Consider the following 14,618-nt stretch of genomic DNA (forward strand, 5'->3'; position numbering starts at 1 on the left):
GGTAGGGTAAGATGAAGAAACCATAAAGTGCCAGCAGGGTGAGATCAAGGTTTGGCTCCCAGGTCAAAGCTCTGAGCTGTGCTCAGCAGCAGCCGGGGAAATTCGAGGTGAAGCCACTGCAAATGATTGTCAGTGCTGCTGCAGCTGCAGTGCTTCCCTGCTGCTGGTTTAAAAACGTTCTCAATGAAACATTTAAACATTTCAATGAAACATTTCATTTAAAACAACGGGCTGCTGGCAGGGTGACTTGGCAGCAGGGTTGGCAGGAGGTGCTGCTGATATTTGGGATTTTCCGTGGATTTTCCGTGGGCCTGACCTTCCTGGTGCATCCTCGTGCATCCCACAAACCCTGAGATCCTTCTGCATTTCCATTCCCCATCTCTGCTGCTTCATCCCTCAGCTGCTTTGGGCTCCAAAAAGATTCCAGAAACTTCCAGGATGTGCAGGATCAGTCCATGGACTCCACTCAGGATCCAGCCACACATTGCCAGTGTTGTCTCCCTCTTCTGGGATGGAGAAACTAGAATAAAATTAAATTAGAGAACATTAATAATGAAATCCAGGTGTTTTCCTCAGTCACTTTGCAGCCAGCATTCAGATGGAAACAGGGATTTGTTTGTGCCTTTGGTCTGGAAGAGGGAAATGGGATAAAGCATCATGATTTCGTGGGAGCTGGGCTTGAGAAATGTGAAGCTGCACTGATCTGCAAAATGATTGCAACAACTCCTTGGAAAACTTTGGAACTCCTTGGAAGAGAAGGGCGTGAGCAGCATTTTTATGGATCCCTGCCCATGGGGTGGATTTGCACAATTCCATCTCCTGATTTCTTCTCTCCTGACTTTTCTTATTATGTTTTTTTAAATTTATTATATTAATAATAGTCTTTGATGATGTCTTTGAGGTCACTATTTACAGGAATATATCAATATAATTTAAAAAATGATTTAAGGTTTATTCCTAAATCATCTAAGTGCTTCATTAATGTAGTGGAAATCAGCCAGAATTTGATTGAAGCACTGAGGAATAAAGGGAAATTTTTTACCTTGTATAAAATAAGAAGAAACCTTATTTTCTACCACTACATCAGCAAGGAGACAAATTAACTGCACTGCCACCAAGGTTAGCATGTTGGAATACCCAAAATAAAATGCTGGTGTTCAAATATTGCCTTTTTCCTACCATTTATTCCCTGAACTTGAGGAAGAGAGTACCAGAGAGCACCAGGAATTGCTCTGGGTGAGGCTCCCAGCAATTCTGCTGGAATAATATTCCTCCCAAGGAAGGGATGCAGGGGCTGGGGCCAGCCAGGAGCCGTGGGAGGCCCTGCAGCATCTCTGGAAAATTGGAAGCAAAGGTGAAAGGGCTGCCAAAAAGCTGCCACTGCTGCGAGGGGTTTGGTTTGTGATGGAAAGAGAGGAAAAGACACCTGGGCTGGGAGGGGAGGAAGGAAAGTCCCTGTGGGGTATTGGATTATCCCAGAACTGGGATAAATGTGGGATCAGCTGCTCGTTGTTGTCTTATTTTTGCACAATATTTCAGCCTTCCACTTTCTTAAATTTATTTTTTGGTGCAGCTTCTGTCTTCCATTAAATGGCTACAAATCTCAGAGCAGCCTTGTCATCCTCTCCCCTTTCTCAGCAATTCCCTTTAGACCTTGTCTGGAGAGATCTGAAATTGGCTTTCAAGACATTTCATCCTTCAGATCCCACTCCTGGACGTTAAATCTGGATTTCTGGCTGAAGCTCTCTATCAGGGAGCATCACCCTGGGTTGTTTTTCTGCAGCCAACAAAAAATCAGCCTCAGGCTCTTGGTTCCAGCTCGTTGATGCATCCTGGAAAACACAAGTGGCATAAACCTGGCTTGGAGCATCCTGGATGAGGCTGGGAGGACACAGAGCTGGGGACTAACGAGGCTAAATTATCAATATAATCATCAATTATGGACGTGAGTGGGGAAGACTGGATGTTCTTTTTACAGCTTTAGCTCACAACTGCACAGTTTATTTAGATATTATTTAGATGTTCCCCTTCTCTCCAGCAAATCCCTTCACACCAAATAATGCATTAAAATTTTATTGTACAACTTGGCTTCCCATTTCTGTCTCATGACTAATTAATTTCGGGACCACACAGCCTAATGGTATCTTTAATTCCTGCACTAGTAGAAAATACGGTCATTTTGTCCAACACATATAATAATTCTATTTATTTTATCTCCTGGCTATAAGCACTCATTTAAATTAATAACCAATTCCTTGCAAATGGTTCCCAGTGAGAAAATCGCTGACTTATAGCCATTTATCTGCAAAAAATGTTCATTAAAATCCTGCTCCTCCCTGGTGCTGTGCCCGCTTGCACTGCTCACGGGATTTCAGCCCCCACTAAATCGCTGTTTCCCTGTCAACACGATGCCAAAGGGATGTAATTAGGCCCTGATGAAGTTTCCTGCAGAAGACACAAACATTCACAGATGTTCTATTTTTTTTTTTCTTCTGGCGGGTCTTTCTTTACACCCCCCAATTGTCTGACATCCTTTGGAGCACCTAAATGTTGCCTGCGTGGGTGTGGGGGTTTGGAAAACAACACAGAGAGTCATTAAGGTTGGGAAAGTTTATTAAAATCACTTGGAGCTCTCCTGGAATTGGGATTTCTTCTACTGGGATGATCTCCTTGCTTTGGGATGTCCTCTGGAAAACTTAAATATGGTGTGCATGAGCATTGGGGGTTTGAAAGTAACCCAGAGTTTGCTTAAGATCAGGAAAGACTTTTAGGATCATTTGGATCTCTCCTGGAGGAGGGATTTCTACTGCTGGATCCTCTTCTTGCTCTGGGACATCTTTTGGAAAATTTAAATATGGTGTGCATTGATATGGGAGAGGTTGAAAGTGAAATACAGAATCGTTAAGGTTGGGAAATAGTTTTAGGATCTCTCATGGAGGAGGGATTTTTCCTGCTGAGATGCTCTTCTTGCTCTGGGACATCCTTAGGAAAAGGTGTGCACGGGCATTGAGGGGTTTGAACGTAATCCAGAGTTTAATTAATTTTAGGAAAGACTTTTAGGATCTCTCCTAGGGGAGGGATTTCTCCTGCTGGGATGCTCTTCTTGCTCTGGGACATCTTGTGGAAAACTTAAACACGATGTGCATGGGTATGGGGTGTCTGAAAGTGACACAGAAAATCGTTGGGAAAGACTTTTCAGATCTTTGCCTTGGATCTCGCCTGGAGCGGGGATTTCTCCTGCTGGGAGGCTCCTCTGGCTCTGGGAAAGGTGTGTAGCAGGGACTGGAGCCAAGATGTGCCTTGAGCCGCGCTGGCTCCCGATTCCCGCACATCCCCTCCTCCTGCCCCACTTCCCCACCTGCCGCTGCTGTTTCGGCTGTCCCGTCCCGCCTCGCTGTCCCTCGAGGGGACCCGGGGACCGCCAGCCCCGGGCGCGAACCTGCCAGGGCAGGCAGCGACACATCCCGGGCGGGCTGGGCAGCGAGGGGACGGAGCCCAGGGGCCACTGCCGGGGACATCCCACGATGGAAGGGGACGCGGGCAGGTGCGGCACCGCTGGAGCTCGGGGGGAGCTCGGGAGGGAGCCGGGCGCCCGCAGCACAGCCGGTGCGTCGGGGGGCGGCGGTCGCGGTCATTGTCACTGTCGCTGTCCCTGTCGCTGTCCCTGTCGCTGTCGCTGTCCCTGTCGCGGTCACCGTCTCTGTTGCTGTCACGGTCACTGTCACTGTCGGTGTCACTGTCTCTGTCCCTGTCCCTGTCGCTGTCTCTGTCACTGTCGCTGTCCCTGCCCCTGTCCCTGTCCCTGTCGCTGTCCCTGTCGCTGTCCCTGTCGCTGTCTCTGTCCCTGTCACTGTCGCTGTCTCCGTCCCTGTCCCTGTCGCTGTCACTGTCCCTGTCGCTGTCTCTGTCCCTGTCACTGTCGCTGTCCCTGTCGCTGTCCCTGTCGCTGTCCCTGTCGCTGTCCCTGTCACTGTCGCGGTCCCTGTCGCTGTCTCTGTCCCTGTCCCTGTCGCTGTCGCGGTCCCTGTCGCTGTCCCTGTCGCTGTCGCGGTCCCTGTCGCTGTCACTGTCCCTGTCGCTGTCGCTGTCCCTGTCCCTGTCGCTGTCCCTGTCGCTGTCGCAGCCCCGAGGCCGCGCGTCCCGGCCGGGCCGCTCCCGCTGCAGTGCGGGCGGTGCCCGCCAGGCGGCGCGGCGGCCGGCGCGGGCCGGGCAGAGCGCGGGCTCGGCCGCGGGCTGGGGCTCGCAGCGGCAGCGGCAGCGGCAGGAGGCGGCGGCCGCGGGGAAATTTCCTGCCGGGAGCCGCCGCCCCGGCCCACAGCGCCTGCCCGGCCGGCCCGGCCGCGCCGCCAGCGGCCCGCGGAGCCGCCGCAGCCGCGCAGGTGAGCGGGGGAGCGAGGGCGGAGGGAGGGAGCGAGCGGGGATGCCGCCGCCCGCAGGTGCCGGCAGCGGCCGGGCGGCTCCGGCGGCTCCGAGCCGGGCACGGACGGGGAGAGCTGCCCGGGGCCGGCCCTGGGAGCCGGCGCGACAACGCGGCCACATCCCGGCAGCCACATCCCGGCAGCCACATCCCGGCAGCGGCACGGCCGCGGGGGCAGCGGGGCCGCGCTCCTCGGCGGGGCTGGGACCGCGCGGCGCCCCGGAGATGCGGGACGCGCCGGCAGCGGCAGCGCCAAGGGCACGGCCGGCTCCCCGCCCGTCCCTGGGTATCCCTGGACATCCCTGCGCGTCCTTGGACATCCCTGCGCATCCCTGGGTATCCCCGCGCAACCCTGGGTATCCTTGGACATCCCTGCCCATCCCTGGACATCCCTGGTATCCCCGCGCATCCCTGGACATCCCTGCGCATCCTTGGACATCCTCGCGCATCCATAGGTATCCCTGGGTATCCTCACGCATCCCTGGATATCCTCACGCATCCCTGGATATCCCCGCGCATCTCTGGGTATCCCTGGACATCCCCGCGCATCCCTGGACATCCCTGGGTCTCCCCGCGCATCCACCCCAGGTGTGCTGCCCCGGGCTCTGCCCTGCTCCCGGGATGGGGCTGAGCCTGAGCTGCGCCTTTAAAAGCGATTTTCTGCCCTCGGTTCCCACCCAGCCCCTCCTGAAGTGAGCGGCGCCGGTGGCTGCGGACGGACTCTTGTGGTCTCCCACGGTCAAGGCTGGTGTTGTTTAAACTCCCTCTATTTCCATTTGTTCCATTTGTTAATTGGCTTTCACGTGGCTTTTCACTGCTTCCCATCACGGGATTTTATTTTTCTCTTTACTCGCGGCTTTGTGGAAAGGGTTAATGGGTACTCGCTGTGGGATGGAACAGTGTTTTCCGATTGTGAAAGGCTGTCTCCTGCTTTATTTCCAATTTTTCTGTGAGGTTCCTCTCCATGTGGCTTATTTCCATAGCGTGAAGTGATTTTCTGTGTGTTCAGCTGTGTAGCTGTCTGTGTCTGATTTGGATGGGGTAGACTCTGCTGAGCTGAAAGACAGTGCTTATCAAGCTTTTTTTTTTTTTTTGAGTTTTTTTCCTCTTAGATGTTATAATCCATGGAAAGTAGAAACAAGGATGCAGGGAATTGAAAAAAGATATTTTTAGGTGCATCACAGTTGCACTGTCTGTCCATGCTGTGTTTGGGGTTTGTAAATAAATAAATAAATAGAATAAGTAACTTCTGATGAAAACTAATGACGTTCAGCTGGAAGCTGGGTGTAGTTTAGAAGAGATTGAAATGTGGATAAAATGTGCTTTCCTCATCCTGGAGGGCATTATCCCCCAGCTGGAGTTGCTGGGGGATAAATGAAACCAATTAAGCTGAGTGGGAAATTTTAGGTGGTTTGGGGTGACTGGCTTGGTCTTGATCAGGTGGAATTTAGGCTTGGAGAGGAGCCTTAATGGGAGTAAGAAGGTGTTTAGGGGCAATCTGTGGGACTTGGGGTGGTGGCACTGGGGAGAACAGGGTGGGGATGGAGAGGGACAAGCAGGGTGAGGTCCCCAGGAGGAGGGGGCCAGGCTGGTGTGGATGCAAACATCCCCTGTGGGGTGATGGATCCGCCCAGCACAGCGAATTCAGCTGAAAACATTTCTTTTCTCAAGTGCCAGGACGAGTTGAAATGTGTGGAGAGAGCTCAGAAATGTGCGAGAAGAAGGGAAGGAAAATAATGTGAGAAACAAAATGGTGTGGGCGTAGTGTTTGCTTGCTTTGCTCTCCTCCCAAAGAAAGGGATTGCTGTGCTTGGTATTCCTGAAATGCAGGGATTCTCCCAAGCACAGAGCAAAACTGAATTCCTGCTTTGAAAGCTTTGCTGGCACCTTTAATAAACCCAGACTTCTTTATGTACCTAAAGCAGGGTGCTGGGGCTGTTTGTGCTGCAGGAATTTCTCCTCACGTGCTACGTGGGGAATTTTAGCACATTTTGGTCCTGGGTTGTGTTTGTATTTTGAATTTTTTTCTTGCTTTCCACCTCAGATGTTTATGGTTATTTATCTGTTAACAAACTCAGTCGAGGTTTTTCATCTCTGAGTAAGGGCTGTCTTTCCATAAAGAGCTGTCTAAAATCCCTGAATTTTCTTAGTCTTTTTCTGCTTCCCTCACCCTCCATGGCATTCCCAGCTCCTGTGTGGTGTCAGGAGTGTGCTGTGGGGGCTGAAATGATGGGAAAGCTGGAAGAGGATTGCTGGGGGACCCAGCAGGTTCAATGCCTGTGTAAAACCCCCCTGTCCCACACAGGTTCCCGTGGGGCTGGGGGCAGAGCTGCTCCTTGCCTTGCACACAGTGGGCTCCTGCAATTCCCAGCTGGAAGGCGCAGAGCTCTGGCAGCAGTGGAGGGGGATTTTGGAGTTTGTTGGGTTTCTGGAGCTGGCGGTGTCATGCCCAAAGCTGCAGAGCAGTGTTATTAACTGGGTTCATTTCAGAGTGTGATCCAGCAGAGCTCTGGCTGGTGACTGGGTGACCTTTCTCTCACTCTTTTGAGAGGTTTTGTGAAGAAAAACGAGTGGACAGGGGTTGACAAAATGCCAGAACTGTAAAATAGAGCTGGAGGAAGTCAGCACGATTCTGCCCTGTCACAGATGCCCTTGGTGTTTTCTGAGAGCCAGATCCACGTGTCACAGAAACACAGAAGGGTTTGGCTTGGAAGAGACCCCAAAGCCCATCCCATCTCTCCCCTGCCATGGCAGGGACACTTCCACTGTCCCAGGCTGCTCCAGCCTGACCTTGGGCACTGCCAGGGATCCAGGGCAGCCCCAGCTGCTCTGGGCACCCTGTGCCAGGGCCTCCCACCATCCCAGGGAACAATTCCTTCCCAAAATCCCATCTAAATGTCCCCTCCTTAAGTTTAAACCATTCCCCCATGTCCTGTCACTCCATGCCCTTATCAAAAGCCCCTCTCCAGCTCTTGTTATCAGCAAAGTGTTCATGTTCTTCATGCTTGCTGATGCCAGGAAAATTTGTTCAAGGTTTTGGAGCAGGTCAGCTGCAGTGGAAAATAAAAAAGAGCAAGCACGGAATGCTGTGGAGGAGGAAAAGCAGGAAGATCCCAAGGAATAATGAATTGTTTGTCGTGCTGCTGGGAGCACACAGAGCCCTTGCTGGAGGAGTGGGAGCTTCTGCAGGAAAATGGTTCAATTCTAGGGAACCTGAGCATTGTGCTGGTCCCTCCTGGGAATGATGTTGGCATTTTGTAAATGTGATGTGTTTCAATCTCTGTTCCCAAAATATTCCTCAGTGTGGATTTATGGCAGGGCTGGAGATCCCGTGTGTGGTGTCATCAACGAGTGGTGATGTTTTGGTGGAAAAAACCTGCCTTTACATGGGCTTTTAAAGTGAATTATTCTCTGTCTGGACATGCAATGAATTTTTCTCAGGAGAAGAGGTTGGAAACAGATGTTTTGGGTAGAAGCTGCAATTCCATCCTTATTCCAGGGGGGCTGGCAGGAAGGGACCACATTTCCTTTCTAAACAGCACAATGGGCTGGGTTTGGTGAATCTGACTCCAACTCTGTCACTTGCTCCTCATCCAGCACCCCTGGGGAGGTTTATTTGGGGGGAGGCTGCAGGTTTTTTTGGGGAGACTGCATTTTTCCCAGGAGGCTGCAGATTTTTGGGGGAGCCTGCATTTTTCCCAGGGAGAGGCCACAGTCTTTTTGGGAGGAGGAGGCTGCAGTTTTTGGGGGAGGCTGCAGCTTTTTTTTGGAGGGGGAAGGCTGCAGTTTTTTTGGGGAGGCAGCAGTTGTTCTGGAGAGGCTGCATTTTTTTGGGGGGGGGGAGGCTGTGGGTTTTTTGGGGGAGGCCACAGCTTTTTTGGGGGGAGGCTGCTGTTTTTTGGGGAGGCTGCATTTTTCCAGCATCCCTGCAGTTTGGGAAGCAGCAGCAGAGCAGGCAGACCTGAGGGATGCTATTTGGATGCCCGCAGTGAGCACCTCTCTGCTCCTTGCTGGGCATTTCATTATTGATCTCCTGCTGCAATATTAATGGCAGCAGAATCCCTCTGTAAGCTGCAATATCGTTCTGTGCCCAGCATGGGAAGTGCTGAGAATTGGCTCCATGAATTATGAAGGAGTTTGGAATTGCATGGTCTTGGTGGAGCATTTATGGCTCCCCTGGATGTGGCTCTGGTTTTCTGGGCTCAGAGCTGTCTCAGGGAATGATTTGGGTGTTGCTTGAGCTGATTTGTGATGTGATGCAGCAGAATTTGGGCTGAAAGAGGAGTGGATACTCTGTGCAGGATTTCTGCATCTATTTAAACTCTAATCTTGTGGATTTTACTCGTTGTGCAGTTCTGCACAGGGTTTCATCCTGGTGTTGTTTTTGTCCTGTCTGAACTGAATTGCGCAATCCTAAATGCTCTAAGTGTTAACAGTAAGGAAAACCTGCCTGTATTTATTCCAAACTTCTTGCTGAAATGTTGATATCTCTTTAGGTGTGTTGTACAAATACATTTAATACTTGTGTAAGCCAGAGCTGAAATGAGATGCTGATAAGGCAGCGATGAGGAGGAGCTCAGCAGCAGCATTTTGTTGAAGTGTTTGTACAGGATTTAATTTTGAGTTATTCACATCATGGAGTGTATTTTTAAGGCTTGTTCAGCTGACTTGCTGCAGGTATAATAATAATAATAATAATTCCATCCCTGATATCCCTCTGCCTGCCCAAATGCTCTGTGTTTCCTGCAGAGGATGCCTCACCAGTGACATCCCCTGCCCCAAAAATGCCCTTTCCCCTTTGGCTGCTGGCACTGACTCAGTGCTGAAATGGCAAAGTGAAATTGCTCACAGAGATCTGTCTGTGTTCAAAGGTGTTTCCTGGCTGAGGGGAGAAATAAAACTGGGAAGAAAAGTGCTGGATTCGTTTGTTGCTTGCAGTGATGGTGGATTGTCACTGGGAAATGTACAACAACTCACTTCTGGGGTTTTCTATCACTTTTATCCCCTCTGTAAAAAGGAATAAGTTCTCAGTCCTGAAAGCTTGTCTTATTCGAGATTTCCTTTTTCTAATGTACAGCAAGAGTTTTTTTGGTAAGAATGAGAGGGCTGAGTAAAAAAACAAAACTGTAAAACAGGCAGAAGTGAGATGAGACAAACTAAAAAAAAAAAAATCTGAGCGATAGAAGTGACAATTTTGGGTTTTCTGTGTTGGGAGAGCAGCTCCCACAGGAGTGTGAGGGTGCCCCAGCAGCTGGAAGGAGCTGTGCCAAGAGCAGCTGTTCCCTGAAGATAACACCCAAACAGGGATGCAGCAGCAGGAATCACCGGGAAGAATGAGGACTTGGAAAGGCTTTGGTTTAGTAGGACAATGAATTTTAAAGAGAGAGCAAATAACAGATTTGGAAGGGAAGAAGTGAAAAGTGTGTTACTCATGTCACTTCTAAAAGAAGGACACAATATCAGGGCAGCTGGAGGGTAAACCTCTAACTGGAAAGTTTTGTTGCCCTGGAGAAAATAATTTAGAATAAAATACCCAACTGCACCTCCATGGCAAGATCTCCCCCTCCTGAGCTCCATCGGTTCCAGGTTTGCTGCTGGTTGGGAGTTTCCTTAATTGCTGTGGGTTTGAGTTTTCTTCCCTTCCACCAAATCAGTCTCTTTTCCCTGGAATAACTTCTGGAGGGAGCTGAACTGGAGCTCCTGTGGTTCATCCCAGAGCCCCTTGGGACCAGCAGAGCAATTTTGATTGAGCCAGACTTGGATGAACTGGGAACTCCATGGTTCCAGTCCCCCTTTCCAGCACAGCAATGAGTGGGTTCAGTGCTGGTTAATCATTTGTGTACTCACCTTTTGGTGTGAGGGATTAGGAGAAAGGCAGAGTAGGCTCAAAATTTTAAAAGAATATAAAGATTTTTTTTTAAACAGTAATTAAAGAGTAATAAGAATCAGAACAAAACTTTCAGAATGCTTCTTTTCCCCCCACAACTTTCTTTCTCACTGACAATGTAAAGAAACAAAACTTAAAATTTTAGTCAGTTTATTACTTTTAGAATAGTCTTTTAGTCTTTCTTTAGTTTACTGAGGGAGAGAAGTCCTTATTGTTAATGTTATGGGGACTTTGCTATAAGAAAAAACAGTTCTTTCCTGGCTCTTATGAATAGCAGCCACCCGGGGAAATTTGTAATCATGAAATCTCTTATCTTCTACAAGGCTGTGGGGTGATTGGGTTGGAGTGAGGAGGGAGTGGTTGAATTTGGGTGGGTTGTAAGAGTTGATGTTTCCCTGTCTGAGGTCCCGAATCCCACAGGTGCCCCAGGGGCTGCTGCTGTCCTGTCTGTGAATTCCCAAAGCTGGGATCAAGCTCCATGAGGTTCACACCACGCCTGCTTTGATCTTGGCATTTGCTCCTGTAATTTCTTACCTCCCTTGGTTTTTTGAACAGAATTTTTTGCCCAAAAGAAAATCTAACTCTGGTAAATGAAAGGCAGCGTGATCACACCTTGAAGCCAGCGATGAAAATTCCTGCTTCCAGAACCTCTGGTTTGCAGGATATTTGATAAAGGAGCTGTAAATATTTCTTTAGCAAGAGCTGTAATTCCTCAGCTGCAGTTTTCACTCCCAACCCTTCCCTCACCCTGTGCACTGTTTCTTTTTGGTGAATTCCATCTTGATTGTCTTTTGCCCTTTAATCTTGTCATCTTTGCTGGTTGTACTTGGAGGATTTATTTTCCTTGGCATTCCTAGTCTTGGTTTCTGCTGGAATATGCTGTGGATTGCTACTAGAGCTGCAGTGCTGGGCCTTTCCTGAGCAGTAAAATCCTGATTTAAACAAGCCATAAATAATGTTTCCACCCTGTGTTCTGTGGGTTTAGATGTCTCAGGGACTGAGTCTGGTTAATTTAAACTTGGGTTTCATGAATGTCTTCAATCATGCTGCAGAATGTCACTTAAAACATTTAATTATCCAATGATATTAATTGATCTGCAGCCTGTCTTTCTACTAATGTGATACAACAAAGTTTGCAAATTTCTGCTGAGAGCAGGATTGTGTGGAACAGCTTTTGGATAGCAGCAGAAAAGCCTTTGTGTAACCATGTTAAAATGATAGATGCTTTCCCTGTTAAACACAAGCCTGAGTTTAAATGGGTTCACGTTATCATTTTGTTTGCAGATGTCAAAAGCTCATTAATTTTAAGTCAAACTCCCTACCTTGCTGCTTCAAATTGCTTTTAAATTACATGTGTGCTGATCAATCTTGAAAAGCCCAAATTAAAAACTCAGCTGAGGGCACATTTCAAGGCCACAGATCCAACACTTAATTCTAATCTGTTTTCCACAGGCAAACCTCCCACTCCAGCTCTGGTTCCTGGCAGAAATGGGGGGGAGAGGAAGTTGTAGAGACTTATTTCTGGGAAGGCAGAGAGGAAAGGAAAAGGTGGAAACAGGGAACTATATTTAAATAATGACCTGTTTACATTACATGGTTTGAACTATTAGAAATAGACTTAGGAGCTTGTGATGGTGAGATAATTGGTTCTGCCATAATGGCGCATTTTTCAAGGAGGAACTTCAAATCCTGGGGTCAGTTTTGGGCCCCTCAAGACAGTATCTTCGACTGTGAACTGCCCAAGTTATTTTTCAGTTTTGTGCACGTGTAACTCAAGCTGTAATTTGTCCTGAAGAAGCTCCAGAGCTGCTGCACTGCATCAAACTATTTGCCCTTGAAATTTAGCCTCATTTACCACAATTTCACGAGGAAGAAAGTTGAATAATTTCCTTGGAAGATCGCAGAGCCCTTTCTCTGTGAGCAGAGTTGTACATTCCTGTTTTCAGGAGTTAATCCCTGCAGGATGCTGCTGCTGACCGGGCTCTTCCAGGGCAGTTTTGCTCTGTGCACTTTCACTGGGATGGGATTTAAGGCTGGCCAGGCCATCCCTGAGGGGTTTTCCCCTCATTCCAAAGGCGGCACTGGGAGCTGCAGTGGGAACCAGCTCGGGAGCGTGGGAAAGGAGCAGAGGCAGGAACTGTCCTGCCAGACAGCGTTTGCAGAGCTGTGCCCAGCTGTGCAGGGCTGGGGGAGGGACACAGCAGTCACAGCTGGGTAATATTCTTTTTCAGAAATGTGGTTAATGGTTTTTAACAATTTTTAATTTTTCCTGAATTTAGATGGATTTGAAACTCTTAAATGCAGTGCCTTCTATCAGCTCTCCTGAAGCTGAGCAGAAACCATGTCTTGGGCAGTTTTGTGTCCAGCAAGCAGTGCTTAGGACACCTTTAACCATCTTAAATGACCTTTTTATTATTTGAAGTGATTTGATTCACTTTCTCTCTGATGAGGGAAAGGAGTTTGAAACTCTACCAGTTTACCTTTCGGTGTTGGGTAATGTCCATTTCCCACATTTATGTCTACAGGAAGAAATTGATTCTTACCACCAAAAGAAATTAATCAAAGCAAACAGAAAAAGACAAAATAGAGGAAAATCTCTTTAAGGTGTGATTTCTGTGTAAATAACAATGGTTACAGAGAGTCCGTGGATGGTCTGAATGGGAATAAAGCAAGGTGGGATTTGGGGATTTTATTCAGCCAGTTGGTTTTTAGTTCCCAGGGGAGGAAGTGGCTTAGTAGGGGAGCAGAGGTTTTGGGAAAGGCAGGATGAGGAGAAGCAGGAATTGAAGTGAGGGCTGAGGGACACCCAGGGCGAGTGGGGATGAAAATCCCACCTGAAGGACAGGGTTTGGAGGATCCATCTCTGCTCTTCCCTTCCCAGGATAACCAGCTCCAGGGAAGAATTCAGAGGGCAATGGGCTCTGAATTCTGCTTTGAATAATCAGAGCCTGAACACAGAAAACACCTTGCATGTTTGACTTCACGTGCATAAAAGACTTTGCCATAAAAATTGATTTTCAGAGCAAGACCTGCCCTTGTTTTTTAATGACTTGAGTGTGGCTGAGCTGTAGCTTTCACTTAGTTTAGTTCATTTCCCACCTGCTTTTCATTTCGAGACCCGCCATGGCTTTGGTGGTGGTTGTTGAGGGTTGCTTTGATGTGTGAGGATGAAATAAAAAAGGGGGCTTTTTAAAGAAAATACGAAAAAAAAAGTGGGTTTTTAGAGAAAGTATGAAATAAAAAGGGATTTTTTGAGAAAATATGAAATTTTTAAAAAAGGTGGAGTTTTGGAGAAAGTAGGAAACAGAAAAAGGTGGTTTTTTTTGAGAAAATACGAAACTAAAAAGGTGGATGTTTGGGGAAAATATTGTATTTCTGTTGAACTTTTCTCCCCGAGGTGATACCAGCCCTTTGTGGATGCCCAGTGGGCTGCTGCCTGAGGCCCACAAACACCAATTGTCTGGGGGAGCTTGCCTGCCTCTGGCACTGAACACTGCAGCCATTCATGGGCGCTGCTCTGGGCTCACAGGAACCTTTATCCCCGCAGGGAAACTGGAATTTTCCTCGGGGACAGAAGCAACAAAGCCCAAGGGGGAAATGAGCCCCTTCAGCAGGGATTTGTTCCATCCTGGGAAGGGCAGGGCAGGAGCGTAGGGAAGTCCCCTCTTCCCTCAGCCTAAGGCAGGTGATGATATTTCTTGGTTTTTGGGGCTTGTGGTTGTGTTTTATGGATTTGAGGTTGATTTTTTTTCTTAATCTCACTCGGTCAGGAGGGCATGATGGTTTTCTTAAAAATTCCGTGTAGTATTAGTGTTTTTATTATTGTTTTATACAGATATATATGTAACTATTATAGTTATTCTATATTATAGTATATATAGTATTATAGTATAGTTATTTTATAGTATAGTTTTTATAGTATAGTTATTTTATATTATATTATAGTTATTATATATTATATTATAGTTATTTTATATCCTAGCAATTATATAGTATACTAGCTATATCTAATATAGTTATTATATATTATAATTATTATATTTTATATAGTTCTGTATGCGCTGATGAATCGTGTCTGTGAGATGTAAACGTGGCAAAATATTGTGATTTCGGGCAGAAGAGGAACTTTTCAAGCTGCTTTCAGCGCCTCAGATCAATAATTAGAGTGATGCAGCACAGAAATATCACAGGCAGCAATGCATTTGCAGAACTGGTGGCATCAGGGATTTGCTGCTTAGGGGTTTGCAGCAGGAGCTAATAAATTATCAAAGGTATTAAAGAGATTCTGTTAATTTGCAAGGCTGAAAACACTCA

At 47.7% G+C, this 14,618-nt stretch overlaps 1 protein-coding gene across 7 annotated transcripts in view; it reads left to right on the forward strand.

The window, feature by feature from the left end:
- The first annotated feature begins 3,509 nt into the window (after nt 1-3,509).
- PTPRE (protein tyrosine phosphatase receptor type E) overlaps nt 3,510-14,618 on the forward strand; it is an 89,891-nt gene continuing 78,782 nt past the window's right edge. The window contains exon 1 of one of the 7 annotated variants that reach the window (XM_064431590.1): nt 3,510-3,544. In XM_064431590.1, the coding sequence (XP_064287660.1) occupies nt 3,525-3,544 (20 nt within the window). In that variant the 5' untranslated portion in view covers nt 3,510-3,524. Of the gene's footprint in view, nt 3,545-4,246; nt 4,380-5,094; nt 5,162-6,111; nt 6,156-13,851; nt 13,990-14,618 lie in introns of those variants that run through there. The other 6 variants (XM_064431591.1, XM_064431592.1, XM_064431587.1 and 3 more) reach the window with 6 other exon arrangements.

The sequence above is a fragment of the Passer domesticus genome, chromosome 8, assembly GCF_036417665.1.
Source record: "Passer domesticus isolate bPasDom1 chromosome 8, bPasDom1.hap1, whole genome shotgun sequence".
Lineage (NCBI taxonomy): Eukaryota > Metazoa > Chordata > Aves > Passeriformes > Passeridae > Passer > Passer domesticus.